Source organism: Sitophilus oryzae, unplaced genomic scaffold (assembly GCF_002938485.1).
Source record: "Sitophilus oryzae breed Bouriz unplaced genomic scaffold, Soryzae_2.0 scaffold_1179_pilon_pilon, whole genome shotgun sequence".
NCBI lineage: Eukaryota > Metazoa > Arthropoda > Insecta > Coleoptera > Curculionidae > Sitophilus > Sitophilus oryzae.
Genome location: NW_022145814.1, coordinates 1,463,560 through 1,479,384, shown reverse-complemented (window position 1 = coordinate 1,479,384; position 15,825 = coordinate 1,463,560). Strand labels below are relative to the sequence as shown.

The following is a 15,825-nucleotide window of genomic DNA, read 5'->3' as shown; positions in this document are numbered from 1 at the left end:
TTTGTATCATAAATAAAAACAGATAAACAATTTTTATGTAAAACGACCTTTAAAATTAACATTATAAACATTATATAACTGTTAAGTGGGCATCGTATTTATGATTCTAATTGTGCTACACTTTAAGGGGTGTGAAATAAATTACTTATTTATAATAATACTGAATTTATGCGGGGTGGTATAACTAGTGTTATAACGGTTGTAGCTATAGTATTACGGGCAACCAACGGTCCAGCTACGTCGAAACACCGGTTCCCATTAGAACACCGAAGTTAAGCAACGTAAGGCGATACTAGTTGATAGACGGGTGACCAGTTCGAAACTCTGTATCGTGCTGTTGTCCAATAAAGGCAAAAGTGTAAAATATATTGACACACACTGCTCATTCACGCCGGTTCGAGGCCGGATGAGATCGGATATCTCGTGAGTAAGAGTCGATTTAGACACTTGCTCGGTCATTGACCGAGGACCGCTGTGTGGCAGCAAAAAGGAGACGTTAACTTTTACTTTACTTTATAGTATTACATTATAACATTATCATGTCATAATATTATGAAATAATATTTCCTACTACCAATTTTTTTAATATTGGTACAGCAAACTTATCAGTATAAAGTTTTACTTATCTTTATCCTTTTTATTGCTATTTATAATTCTGAATACGAGGATAAGAAATTTTAGTTTTCAGTACGCCTATGACCGAAAGCGAACGTCTACCTCCCGTTTCATCAGCGGCCATAATTGGATGGAATCAGGGATGAGTAAATATAAAGGACCCTAAAATTAATAAATTTTGCTCGTCTGCTGCAACACGTAAGAAATATTTATTGATGGATCAGTATGACAGAGAAGTAATAAAAAGGCCGTTTTTATGAATAACAAAATGGTATTTGAACATCATATTATAATCATATTGAATTGACAATAGATTAATTTATCAGCTATCCGCAGAAAATTGACAATAATAATAAAAACATGACACATGGCAATTAATATAATTCCAAATTAAAAATCGATAAGAGTTCTCACTCATTATAGTAATATAGATATATTTCAAAGAACTTTACTTCAAATTAACTTTTTTAATTTTGTACTAGTTTATAGCACTTGGTGGTATAACATAACAAAATAATATCAATCATTAAATAAAGCATAAACGAACCAATAAATAAACAAAAAGGTTAATTTATTTAATAAAACGTACAACGTACGGCTTTGTATGCCGATTGTCGTGTGTATGAAGAATAAAGTCAACGTTTGTTCAGTACAATACGATATACTGAAAGAGAAAAGACTATAAAATACGGGAGAAAAATGAGAAGTTTATTAACTATCCACTTAATCCGGATCGGTCGACAATAGAATTTGTGATATTTACAACATTATGTAATTAATTGATTATCGGTCCTATTATGTAACTGAGGATGTACGCAACTACGTAATAGAGCATATTTTTTGGTTAGTTTATTTAATGAAGCGTACACACGGCTTTGGTTGCTGATTCTCGTGTGTCAACGTGTTCAGTACAATACGATATATTGAGAGAGATGCTGATGCTCTATTACGTAGACACGTACATCCCTAGTTGCATAATAAGACAGATAATCTATTAATTCCAAAACGTACTAAAAGCGCAAATTCTGTTGTCGAACAATGTAGTCAGTATGATTACAGATTAAATAACTATGGAGGTGCATATGAAACATTAAACGATTCATCATTGTGTTAAGTTATACCACGTAATTTAACAAAAAGATCAATCATTTAATGTCTCACTTCACACTGGCTCACTCCATTATTATTTAATACTGATTAGAATGGTCGACAATAGAATTTGCACTATTTACTACGTAATACAGCATATTTTTTGGTTAGTTTATTTAATGATATAACCGATAATGTACACACGGCTTTGGGTGCCGATTGTCGTGCACAGAGTCTATAGACTCTGTGATTGTATAAATGAACAAAGAGAAAAGAGCAAGAATTTTCCCAAGCGTATGAAGTTGAGCTCCGGATTAAGTGGATAGGTAATAATTTTCTCTCCCCGACTTACAAGATTGCCATAGCGATTCACTTCTAGACATGTAGGTAAATGATGACTAAAATAAACGACCCAAGATTGAGCTGAGCCATTTTAAATCAAAACAATAATATAAACGTAAAAGGAGCACAAGAACAACAACAATTTATAATTTTAAACATAAAATTTAGCCATTTACCTCATATCTGTGACAAGTAACCACTTTAACGTTTCGTTGAAACAAATGAATGCAACTAAACACGCCCGTAGCAACGCCATTCATGGCAGACATGATTTAACTTATCATTTATCTTTTTTTGGGAAATATTAAACACATTTGCTTTTTCGAATTTCGATCACCTTTTTCATGATAATACTTCACTAAGCCACCCCTTGGATTAACCTCTCTCCCACTACCCACTTAGAGAGGACCCACCAAATGGTGTTTCTAGCGACTGGAAAACCTGGAGAATGCTCAACCGTATCAGAACTGGGGTGGCTCCAGTAAAATACAATCAAATGGGGTTTGCTGGACATAAATGAGGACAAATGCGAGTGCGGCGCCTTTCAGGACATGAAACATGGTACTTCTCTAACACTCCTGCTAAGCATTTCCCAAAGGACGATATAATCGCCAAAGCCGCCTTGTCATATTGAAAAATAACTTCAAAAAGAAATAATAATTGAAAAAATTGCAAAATGCTCAGGAGACATGGTTCTGACCGTAAAATTATTTTTTAGGAAAATTTATACACGAAATTATTGCACAGGGTGTTTTAAATTTGAGGTAGAAAAACGACCCCTTGATTGACTCTGTATAATATTCCAAATACTAAAGTTTATAAAAAACTGAGTTTACGAATTAAAGTTGAAACAATTATACAGGTTGTTAATTTGTTTATTACTCGAGGCAACAACCTGTATACAGCTTGCTAATAAATTCACAGAAATATAACATTTTTAAATTTGAAAAATTTCTCCCTTGCGTTTTTTTCCATCTGAGTGTATAAAAACATATGGTACTTATTTGTGGCCTGTATATTTGTGTTAATGTTCGTACCTAGTGGTAGTGGTTCGTCCTAAGTTTAGTAAAATAAATACTTAAAAAATAAACTAATACACAAAATTAGTAAAAATATTTATAATTAAATTTTCTCAAAAGTCTGTATATCAAAAATGATTTACTCGATCTTTAATCTCCTCGTTTTGAAGTACGGTATATATTTATCTTTTTTGATAAAGTAAATATTCATTTACCTTGCTGAAATTTCTATAGCTGCTCGAGGTTGTTCATTCATTAAAAAAATTGTCCTAGGTCTTTGAAGATGTTTACCTGAAACGAAAAAAAAACAAAATTAGTTTTTCGACCGACATTTTTCTAAAGATATTTTCTATTTATTTTCTTTTCCATATTTATAGAATAGGAGAAAAAAATTTCCTTAAGATTTTTCTCAGAAAGTTCTGAATATTTATTGTAAAAACAAAACATATTAGTTACAAATTAATAGATTATAGACCTTGTTAGTATTTATCCAAATATGAATTCTAATGTGCATGAAAATCAATGTTTCTTTCTTAAGAAATGTATCCACAACTGATAAAATACCCACAGTGTAACATCTGTTGGCAATGTATCCTATAAATGAAATTAAAGGATAAAAACATATTTTCCTTGGCTTATATTTCGTACGTGAGACATGACGTGGTTGATAGGTGTGTGTCAACGATAAATTGGGATGACAGCTTCATATAAAACGAACTTTATTCGATCGGAAATGGTAGAAATGCAAATATACAAATATGCAAATCAAATATTTTTTAAAATGTAAAACTAGAAATTAAATGAATATATAAATATGATACGGCTAGATCGAATTATTTCTTTTAAACAATATACTATGTATACATACCGCGCGGATTAAATTAGCCATATTAAAAAAAATACTTTGAATTTTTTTGTGGTCTGACGACAGAGACAATGAAAAATTGGTTAGGAAAATGATAAGTAAAAAGCACTGAGAAAGTCGTTGCCTGTTGGATTCTAACCCAGTCGCATTTATAGAAAACAATGACTATTACAGTTGCGAAACATAAGAAAATAATTAGAAATTTAATACACACAATGCGTGTTTGTGATATTAATGTCATGACATGCCCTTTGGGTCATATTTTAACATAGCGAATTTGCCCCATCTCAAATACTAGAATTCTTCGTTATGACGAAGAACCGTAAGTTGAGATAGGGCTCTTTGTTATATCTATTGTTATCATACTAAAATAAAGATGGAATTTGAGATAGGTCCTTTGTTTTAAGTTATGAAAATACGTGCGAGAGAAAATGACACATTCTGCCTAATTATTTTCTGATGATTGCTTGGGACAAAATAAAAGTTCTATCTGGCAGCAGCTCTTTTTTACAGTGCGGCTAATTCAACCCACTTAAAATAAATAAGCAAATAAGTCGCTGATTTTTTGCTACAAGCCATGATCGGAATGAGTTAGATTCTGCATATAGCTGTATTGCGTATCCCGTAAATCACCGAAATGAAGATTGCCCTAATGGAAAATTGCCCGAAATTATAATTTCCCACATTTACATTATACATTAATACACACAATTTTTAACCCCCATTTTAGCGAACTAGAAAGTTGCTCCGAAAAATACAATAATTGTCTGCTCATTATCATTGTTAGATCATTGTTATTGTCATTCGACTTTCTAACCAGTGAACAGGGAAAACAAAAACTGTTATTCCATAGTTATTTTTATCAAAAAGGCACGGTTGAAGAGACATGTTTTCCCTTTGTTTAGTTTGGTTTTTATTAAATGAACTGTGTTTTTATGTAAATACCCTGTATTAGGACAATCTTCAACAAAAATCAACATTTTAGGGAAGAATTTTTATTTCTGTCAATAATTTGATGATTTTTCTTTTCGTGAAACTATCTTTTTTGGTTAATTTTCTTTTCGATCAATTGTTTTCGGGTAATTCTCCTTTGGTGAATTGTTTTGGAACAATTTTACTACATCGGATGTAATATTGCTTATGCGATAAAAAAAACACACAAATTATTTATGCCCAACCAGCTGTTATGGGTAACTCGTGAAAGTTATAGAACAGTAACCCTAAAACGATAGCTAATTTTTTCAACATCACATTCTAAACTAAATTCAAAAACTTTAACACCCTGTATTTTGCGTAAGAGGCATCCGACCCATAGTGTGCTATATCAAAATTAATATTTCGACGCCCCCCGTCATTCCCTGAAAGCATGACCGACTTACAGGAATCACCCTGTATATATAGAAACTTTTCTTCAAAATTTTTGATGAGGCCTATTGAAATTTGGCCGTTCATTTTCCGTGCACTTAAGGGCTCGAACTCACTGACGACCAGGTCGCAACGACCTGGCCGTCGGCTGGTCGGATGTATTGCGTTTTTAGCTGCGGCCAGATGAACGACCAGTTTCAACAGAGTTGTCAAATCTAACGATTTTTTACGTTTTACCAATTAGAGAATATTGTTTCAGAAATGTTAAAATATATAGAGTTAACTAAAAAGCGAAGTTGCTATTCACAACAAACAAAAAGCATTGTGTACGCGCGACCGACAAAAAGTGAGATGTTCTGTTTATTTTTTCTACTGATATGGCGCCCTTATCGACTTCAGGAGTAAACATATTAGGGCCATCGTAAAAAAAGATCGTGAGACACTGGCTCTAAATATAAGCAGGTAGAAAGTTTAGCTTCCAGTTATTTCAATGTTTACAATATAACGAAGAATGAACAACAGTAATTACTTCTATTTTTATGAATGTTTAAGTTACTTTCTCAATTTTTTTTTCAAAATAATGTACCTAGTAGAAATATAGTCTAATGAACCTATTAAAAACCTATCACCAGAAGATGTTTTATTATAAATTAATGCGACAATTAACTAATTTTTGCCTCTAGAATGACATAGCCTTTATTTTTAATTCATTTAATCCAAATCGAATAAAGATATTTAAACATATTTGTTTCTTTTATTTTGGTGATTCCTAGTTTTTTATGGTATTTATCTAAAGTGAATATTGTATTATCATTTTTCCTTATTAAGAACACTTTATCATAATTTGTAAGTTTATTTTAGATAGGCGTATGTATACTATTCAATCAGTAATAAAATTATTGTATTACAACCAAAAGGCATATATAAAAATAAATTGTTTATTAGAATTTACCCTTCATTTATCTTTAGAACGTTTCTTCAGGGTCTCCGTTTAAGTGTTAAAATAAAAATACTATTAAAAAACTAAAGACTTCACAATTATTATTGGCCAAATAAAGTAAGTGCTTTTCTTTAAATTGCTCTCCTGAAAAGTAGCAAAAATTGTGATACGCCTTTTCGGTATAAAACCGATGACATGACATTGCCGTAACTGTATTTGATATCAATTTTTAGTTAAAAAACCTTTAGTTACGTAATCGACAGCGTGATTTTTAAATTCATTGTTGCCAACCATGGACATATTCGGCGCCTGGCTGACTAACTGGAATTTGAATTTCGCGCTGGGGATTCAAGTGGTAGCTCTGCTGTAAAAAATGGCAAGTTGCCACATTTATTTATTTATTTCCTGATATTGTCATTCGTTTTGACAATTTAGTTTTGTATTTTACGAGTTTTTTGTTTAAATAAATAGTGTTGTGATCAGGGCCCGAATTCTGTAACTTTGACATAAAAACGTTACGCTTTCAAAGCGGTGAGCGCATGTATTCGATCAGCGAAACGCAAGGCAGTCGATTTTGGTATTCTCGTTGCTGTGCGAATCGTTTTCTGGATACGCGTTGAGCACATATTGACAGCACCGTAATTTCGCAGGTATCTAATAGTCAAATGTGACTATAACAATGAAAAATGTCAATGTTACGTGAATTTTATAACCTATTGTTGAGTTATGTCAACCTATTTTTCTATGGATATGTCATTATTCTTATTATACGAGGGAAATGTTGAAGACGCTTCTCAGCATTTTCGATGTTTTCAACAATATTTATAGCTACCAACTTGTAATTTGTCGATTACTTATTTAGGAATTTATAGAACAAGTAGTAGTTTTCACTAAAGAGCAAGATAACGCACGAAATCACAATTTTTTCGATATTCACTGACAGTTCGACAAGCAAAACGATCCTTTAAGGCAACCGTTTTCAAAGCGCTTAGGGTCCGTATTCTCGTTTTCATACACTAAGACATCAGACGAAAATACTCAAATCGTTAGTTAAGTGCGCGCTCAGCAAAAATTAACGTCATATACGCTGAGCGTCTAAAAGCGCTTAGCGTTTTCTAAGTTACAGAATTCGGGCCCAGGGTTGTGATACCTTAACCTTAAAAATGTTTACTAGCAGGTCTTGCAGTCGAATATTGTCCTTTAAAAAAAATAAGTGCGAAGTGTACGATAGCTTAATAGCTGTAAAAAAATCATCGCAACTTTATTAGAATATTTTGAACAGGAAAGCGGTAATAATGGCCCTTTATGTCCCTTAAGTGCTGTTAAGAAGGTGAGATTTTTTGATGTAAATAATAACTGTGTATATTGTATCTATATAATTAATTTATTTTTGTTTACTAAAATATTTTGATTAAAAAAATATGTAAAAGTGCCTAATCACGTGACTAAAGTTTATTTGATATGAAATATACCTTTTTGTTAATAGGCATGTTGAATTTATTCTCCATACACTTTTTTATCTCTCTAAAATAAAAAAATCCTAATTTGTAAAAAATTCCAGCATTTTCAGAAATAATAACTCTTATCACAAAAAAATAATAAGTTTCCATAATTAATGCAACTATGAGTCGCAATTATTCATAATTTTTTTAGAATGAAAAATTATGAGAATGTTTAAAAATATTAAGTTTTAAACTGTGTGTAAATTCTCTTACTAAATAGATTTTATTAACTCATCTCGGTGGTTACATAATTATTATTACTTAATTATTAGACAAGTTTAGTTCAGATTTAAAAAATAAACATTTTTTTGAATAACTATAATAATTTAATGAATATTTGTATTAAATAGCAAATCATTATCATTCTGTATTTACGAAATAATCTTAAATAACAAAGTTAATACAATATGGTTAATAACACTTTTAAAAATGTTTTTCTCAAAGAATTTATAAATTATAATATTAGCTAATATCATTATTGAATAATTAATTTGGCTGTAGTTACAAAATCATACTGTATCTTAAACGTAAATATGTTTTTTCTTCCAATTATTTCCTCTTTGGTATTCAGATCACAGTATTAAAAAAAATTGTTTGCTTGATTTCAAAAGTTGCCAAGACATCTTTTAGCTTCGTATGCAAAATAGTTATGGAAAATAAGCTCCCGCGAAAGGCTATAACACGAATCCGGTGTGACTGAGCAAACAACTGTATCGCATAGCATAGAGACGGGCTGGTGACATAAACTACAGCATATTATATGCCAAAGTAAACATTTCAGGGATCCATGCTCGAGGGCGAGTATCATATTTTGATGGATTTTTGCTACATTCAATATTTGCGTAGATCGGACAAAGAACACTGGAATCATTTGCTTTGCGAAACTCGGCCGAAAAGTTTGAAAGCAGTCAAACAAATAATAAGTTTTATAGTGTAACACATTTTCTCCAAATTTTGAATAAAATACGTGTTTAATATACAATTATTGTTTATTGGTTTTATAAGTTGTAAAAGTTTCAAATTTTATTATACGGTGTGACAAATTAACTAGTATCTACACTGAAAACAATATAAGTAATTTTACAAAAATATTTTTTCAGATTGTATGGGTGATTAGTGTTTTTATAATTTAAGGGTTAGTATAAAATATTATATTAATTATGTTTATATGTAGTGTCTGTAAATATAAAGCCATCCCTATTAGAAAACACAATTTCCATTTATTATAATTATATGCATTTTAATTTTAGCGATTTTTTTATATAAACATAATTGTTTCATGATTTCTCTATATCAACATATCTAAATTGTTGTTTATTCTTTCAGACGAGACGACGAGTTAATTTATTCTTTCAGAGAAATTCTCAAAGAATATTGGTGAATATAAAGATATATTATAACAAATTTACATACATGCCACAAATTAGCCATACAGCGATTTTACAAACGAGTTGTAAAACTAAAGAACGGCTGGTAAATTTACTACAATAATCTGTGGCAAGAAATAACCATCAATATTGTTACTAAATTCACAAATTAATTTTTTCAGTGTTGCAATTGGGACTCTTTTTGGTCCTAAGGAAAAGTGTAAATTTAAATTAATAATTTTCAAAAATGTTGCTTACTTTTAAACACTAGTATCTCCAAAAATAATGATAGTATTTAAGGTTTTGCTATAAGACTCTACTACTAGATAAAGGAAGAAGTTTCAATGATGTGACACACAAATAAACATTACCTTTAAAAATTCATATTTTTGTTAATGTTTAATTACTTCAATACAAATTGCGTAGAAGCTAAGGAAGCCTAGAAATACCAATTTCCAAAATATAACCATAATTTGGTGAAAGTTGCCTCACAAATTTCACAGCAACCTGACAAGATATTTAGCGGTCATCTAAATGCATTACAGAGCCAGATAACCGCACTAATAATTTTCTCTAAGCGGAACAAAACTACCCAGGTATAATAAATACCATAGTTTAAATTCCTGTATTTAGTTACCTGAAATCCTTAGACTAGTTTATATGTAAATATTACTTTTACTACATAAATAATTTGATTTCCTCTAAATTAATATAAATAACATAAATTACATAAATATTAACAATTACTACATAATATTTTTTTACTATTATTACAACATTTTTAGCCGACCATACCAATAGGTATGCTGGGCTATTAAGATCGGCAAAAAAAAGTTTTTTTAATTTCACTCAAAATGAGTTATTTGGATCATAAATGACTTAAATACAAAATATTTTCATGGTGTCTGTCTGTCTGTCTGTCCGTCTGTCTCACGATAACTCAAAAACCGCTAAACCGATGTTAACCAAATTTGGTACAAAAATACTGTGGCACCCGAGAATCTGGCTATTAGTTTTTGGTGGGGGTGGGGGGTTGGTAAGGGGGTATGGGAGGGGGTTAAAAATTTAAAAAATCGTAACTCCATAATTACAGTAGCTAGCGAAACGCGGTTTTCAATTTAAGATAAGGAATAATATTTGCAACAAAATTTGTAATAACATCAAAATCAGTCAAAGTCGCAGTTTTTGAGATAAAAAATATTGAAAAATTCCTTTACTTTGAAACTAAAAGAACTGCCTACCAACTTTTTATTAACATATTTTAGTATGGGCGGCTATACGGCCCATTTTTTGCATTATGACAAATATATAAAAATATGTTATCTTTTTATTTTTGTCTACTAATAGCCGCCATTATGAACACAAATATTAATATAATGTAAATAAAGTATAGATAGGTTAAAATAGGCAATTTAGCGTCAAAATTAATAAATGTAAAGATAGTATGAACAGAGACAATGGCCAATTCCTTCCAGTTCTCTGTTCCTTCTGCTCTAGTTTAGGTTATTAATTGTTACGCTCGGTTTGTTTTGACTCTCTTGGCTAGTTTTTTGTCACGCTCAATCAGCGCTCAATTTATCGATATTAGTTTAGTGTGAATAACTTGCTGATGATGGTTAGCGAAATGCGCGTATAGTGTAAAAGTAAAAGTGTTTTGGTGTATTGTGGCAATTTAGAGGTTTCAACCCCCAATTATAATTTGTGTACAGATGCTATCAATTATTAATATTTATATCGCCTTATGAAATCTTCTATTCATAGACCATACTAACATTTTCACACTTACTCGTATTTAAGGAAAAACACTAGCATGAAGTTTTGCACTAAACACATAAGCTAAAGAATGTAATTTGTAAAACTCTTTAGCTTTAGTAAATCAACACAATGTGATGCATAAAATATGTTTTAACTTCTTAGGAAAACTTTATTATTATGTTTAATTTCATAAGAAAGTAGCATAGTGATATAAAAATGGTATCTTTGTAGGTCTACTCATAAACCAGCGGCGTATCGTGGCATCAATACAAGAGAATATAATAAATAACTGCAATTAACATTTTGCCAACACAATAAAGTTTTTTCTTTTTTTATTAAATTCTTTAATTTTGAAGTTACAAAAATTAAGTAAACAAAAAATATAATACGTTAAAAAATAATCAAACGGATTTAAAAAAATAACTAAATTTAAGTAAAAAACAAAGCTGTGAACGTATATGTTAGATAAGATAGTAGACAAGGTCAACAAAGAAGTTTATTGTGTGCCTTAACAACCACATAACCAGTATAATTCAGTTTTATTTATTTTTTAGATCTTAATTTAGTACTAATATTCAAAATATGCTTTGGAGGTCCTTCTTCAATACTTTTCAATTTTTCTACACCATAGACTTGAAGGATGATTGCAAAATTATTTCTAGTTTACAGTTGTACTCAAAATCGGTCATCCCGACGATATTTTTTATTTTATACCGCGAACGAGATGTGTTTAAAAAACCGTATCACCCACCGACTAAAACAGCGAACAGAAGACGTAATCGCGACTAGAAAGTTCACTGATCCCGGCTCGTGATCGACGGCTTTCAAGATGCAATGAAGACAGTCGCATCCTCGAGCTGTCGAGATATTTTTCGCGTTTAGCGTAGGTCTTAGCGTTGTCTATAAAGCTCAATCAATACACACATTAAATAATTGAATTTAATTATTTGAATAAGTTTACTGAGAATTTTAATTTATTATAGGAGATCTCAGTGAGTTTTTTTTAAAATAAAAACGTATTACAATATTTTAAAGAGATGCGAGCATCACCAGCATCAATGAAAGGTTCGCCGCCGTCATAAACCAGAACTAAAAAAACCGAGTACTGACGCCGAAAAATGGGACACCATGTACTATTCTACTCATAATAATAATAAAGTATTTTTCGCTGTTACTTTTTACTTGAATTTTGAAGACTATATATTATATATTTTTTCTGTACCTACTGTTTAGATTTTTATGTAAGAATGATTTATATTTTTTAGATATGATCGTTTTAACAAAATCGATTCACTTTAACTTTCTAAATGATTGATCTCAGAATAGAAACTTACATTATTAAACGGGTTTACATCTCTATAGGTACTTACTTGATTTTTTGTAGACTTGGCGAATTACTTAATTTTTTGTTATTAGCCATTTTCATATAATTTTGAAATTTAGTACAGGATCCGGCTGCATGATTATTAAGCTCATCGTATTTTTAATCAAAATCTAATTTTTATGTATATTTATGAATATGAGAAGACATATTTTACAGGGTGCCAATCAAAAATTTGCCGCAACTAGGGATTCCCACGTTTCAAAGTTTTTCTTACGAGCCCGGTAACAGTTCATCGAGCATCTGTTGCTCCTATAATAAAAAAATAGAAATTTGGTATAAGGCCGAACTAAAGTACCTATATACCAGGATGTATTTCAGGAAAATATTTTAACTTCTACAGGGTGACCTAAAATAGTGTGAGTGGATCGGGATTATTTTTTTAAATGGAACACCCTGTATATTATTCCTTTGTTAGATGAGAATTAAAAAAATACTTTAAATCATTTTTATATTTAAAGTATTTCAAAATTTGTATCTTGTGTCAATATTAGTCTCGTATTTATAGTTGAAAGAGCTATATGTAAAAAGGCGAATATTTGTATAATCTTTTAATTCTCCATCTAACAATGGAATAATATACAGGGTCTTCTAGAAAGTTTGGTATCGAATTTTGAACACCCTGTATAGTTTAAGATAACGATATTTGTAGCAATGAGAGCATAGCCCATCTAAAGTAAATACCTAATTTACTTTTAATAATAATAATAATAGCTCCCGTATATAGCGTTTAACACCTTGGGAGTAGCAAGGTACAGCTTGCTATACTAGAGCCGGTATACAAGTAAGGTAATGTGGCTAGCACCACGCTTCAACCGCCTTTTATTACCTCAGGATTGTGAATCCCAAGTACTCATTTAAGGCTGAGCCGACCTAGGTACTCAAATTATTTTTATTTTAATAAAAATAGTCGGCTGATGAAATACCGAGTGTGGGAATCGAACCCACACCTTGAGATTGGTAGACGAGAGCCTGTACCTCTACGCCACCGGGCACCTAATTTACTTTTGATTTCAGAATATTTCTTGTATTTTTAATATATTTTTTTAAAAGGCTGAAAAGACTTCTTTTTTATTTATTTATTAACATCTCAAGTATCAAAACATATTTAATGATATCTTTGGATTACGTAAAGTGATCAGAAAGGAAACGAAAAATGCCATGATATACAGGGCTAATGAGAGGCTAATATACAAGTATTTAAAAAAAAGTCATGCCGATCCAATCACACTTTTTTGAGCTAGACTGTAGAAGTTAAAATATTTTCCTGAAATACATCCTAGTATATACTTGCCGGGCTCGTAGAAAAATCTTTGAAACGTGGCAACCCCTATTTGCGGCAAGTTTTTGTAAAAAGTGTATTCTCCTATTCAAGAATATTCGTAAAAATTACGTTTTGATTCAAAATAAGATAAGCGTAATAATCATGCAGCCGGATCTTAGCCTATTATGAATTATGACAACTCGCTATTACTAACATGATTTTTTTGGAAAAGTTTCACAATTGCAATAACCAAATTAAATTTTATTCAATGTAATTTCCAATTATGAGGGAGGATATTATGTTGAAGTTCGTAAAGCTGTATTCGTTCATAAACGGACCTTCGTCAAAATTAATTGCATCGTCCGCACAAGCTTTATCAACTAATTTTAATTAATTTTTTAGGAAAAATAAGTGCAAAAATTTCCTCCTCTAATTAGCTGAAAGGACTATCGGCTTTCGGGACATTGTATTCTTTTCTTGAATAAATTTTAATGAGTTACCAATTCCATCCGGTTGATTGTAATTGGTTTGGAACAGTTCGGTGTTTGACTTTGGCGGGCAAAATTTCCGCCGACGCCGCCGGGAAACTCGGTGAATAATAGAAGTTTTACGTGATTGGATTACGAAAGTTTTATTGAAAAATACTTGCTGATTTATATTTTTATATTGGATACAATAAAAATGTATTATGTATTTTATTTTAAATATTATAAAGTTATTTTACTGTTGTGTATAAGCTTTTATCGGTAAAGCTTCATTCAGAACCTCGCAATTAGTGGAATAAATTAGTGATTTCAATTAGGGTAGAAGTTTGTTCCTTTAATTTTAATGTAAGCATTAAACATTCGGAATGTCAAAATTAGTGGTAGACATCTTAAATTAGTAGAAAAAGTTATCAAACTTTTAACTTTTTCCACTAATTATATACTTCAAAATTTGCGATAAATGTCATTTTGGCGTTTGATTATCATCCGTCAAGAGAAATTGTGGTTAGAAATGAAAAGTTTATTGTTTTATAAGGTAAACATTAGACATTTTCTATGGATACAACTGACTGCCGCAAGCTGTTGCTAGGATAGTCTATTAATTTTAATTGTATTTTTTAGACATTGTGAATGATCGTAAACTAAAAAGTATAAAGTGTAATAGAAACCACAAATTTATTCCACTAATTGCGATGTTCTGAATGAAGCTTAACCTTGTAATATTTTACTTGATTTTATGTTATTATAACATGATTTTATCCATTTACAGTTTTCCTTTTGTAAAATTTTCTAGATACGAATATGTTCTGCAATGTCCATATATGTTTTATTTGTAATTTTATAACGTTTTTTTTTAATTGATTTGTATTGTATGAATTTTTTTTTTATTATTTGTATATTGGTTTTTGTGCTTTTTTTGTTTTGCTTTGTCGATGAAGCTGTTTTGGCTTTTTGTACAATAAAGCGTTTTTTTTTATTATTTAAAATCAATTAAAAATGCTCTATATAGGTATTCCAGGTGTTTCAAAAAACAAGTGCCATCTTTCGTGTGTATATTGCTCATTTAAAAATAAGATTTATTTTTCATACCAACAAAGGTTGCGACCGGGGGTAAAAATATTTTTTTTTTTTTTCATTTTTTTATAATTTTCTTCCAAATCCTTTAAACAATTCGAATGAAATTTTGAGTTACTATAAGGTCAACATATTTTAATGTTAAAAAAGTGCCGACATATTGACCGGGGACCTGAATATAGGTCACGTGTGCAAACTATTCCAGTGATAGAATATTTTTCAACAACAAGAACAATTTGAAAAAACATGTGCGCCAATGATTTTCTTTTCCTATTATTAAAGTTGTATCTTGATATTTTGTCGATTTCGGTCTCCACTGTACAATTAGGGACACACTAGACATTATAGAAAAGAAATTCAAAGAAAAATTGTGGGACATGTGGCATACTCAAATCTAGAAAGACATTGAAATACGGGTTGCGTCTTGAAAGAGCCACTTTCGTGACGCACCTCTATATCTTTTTTATTTTTTCAGATAAAAAAACGAGATTTGGTATGTTAGTATATGACATAAATTAGGAAATTGATTGGATTGACGTATTCAATTGTTTTCGGTCACTTCCTGTTTCACAGGAAATAATTCCAACTTTTGATTTTTAACTGACACCCTCAATATTTTTTTACTTTATTCGATTGAAAATGAGACACACACACAAATGAATAGAATGACATATCGTATGTCAACTTTTGACATTTTCGAATATGGTTTATTTGAAATTGCAACATGCGATTCATATCGACAATTTGACTCGAAATACCAAG

The 15,825-nt window shown here is 30.7% G+C and overlaps 1 protein-coding gene across 1 annotated transcript in view; it reads right to left on the bottom strand.

The window, feature by feature from the left end:
* LOC115891359 (fasciclin-1-like) overlaps positions 1-3,721 on the bottom strand; it is a 330,519-nt gene extending 326,798 nt beyond the window's left edge. Inside the window, exons 1-2 of the mRNA XM_030911811.1 lie at positions 3,541-3,721; positions 3,281-3,356 (exon numbers count right to left, since the gene is read on the bottom strand). Of these exons, the coding sequence (XP_030767671.1) occupies positions 3,281-3,321 (41 nt within the window). The 5' untranslated portion in view covers positions 3,322-3,356; positions 3,541-3,721. The remainder of the gene's footprint in view (positions 1-3,280; positions 3,357-3,540) is intronic.
* Between the last annotated feature and the right edge of the window lie 12,104 nt (positions 3,722-15,825).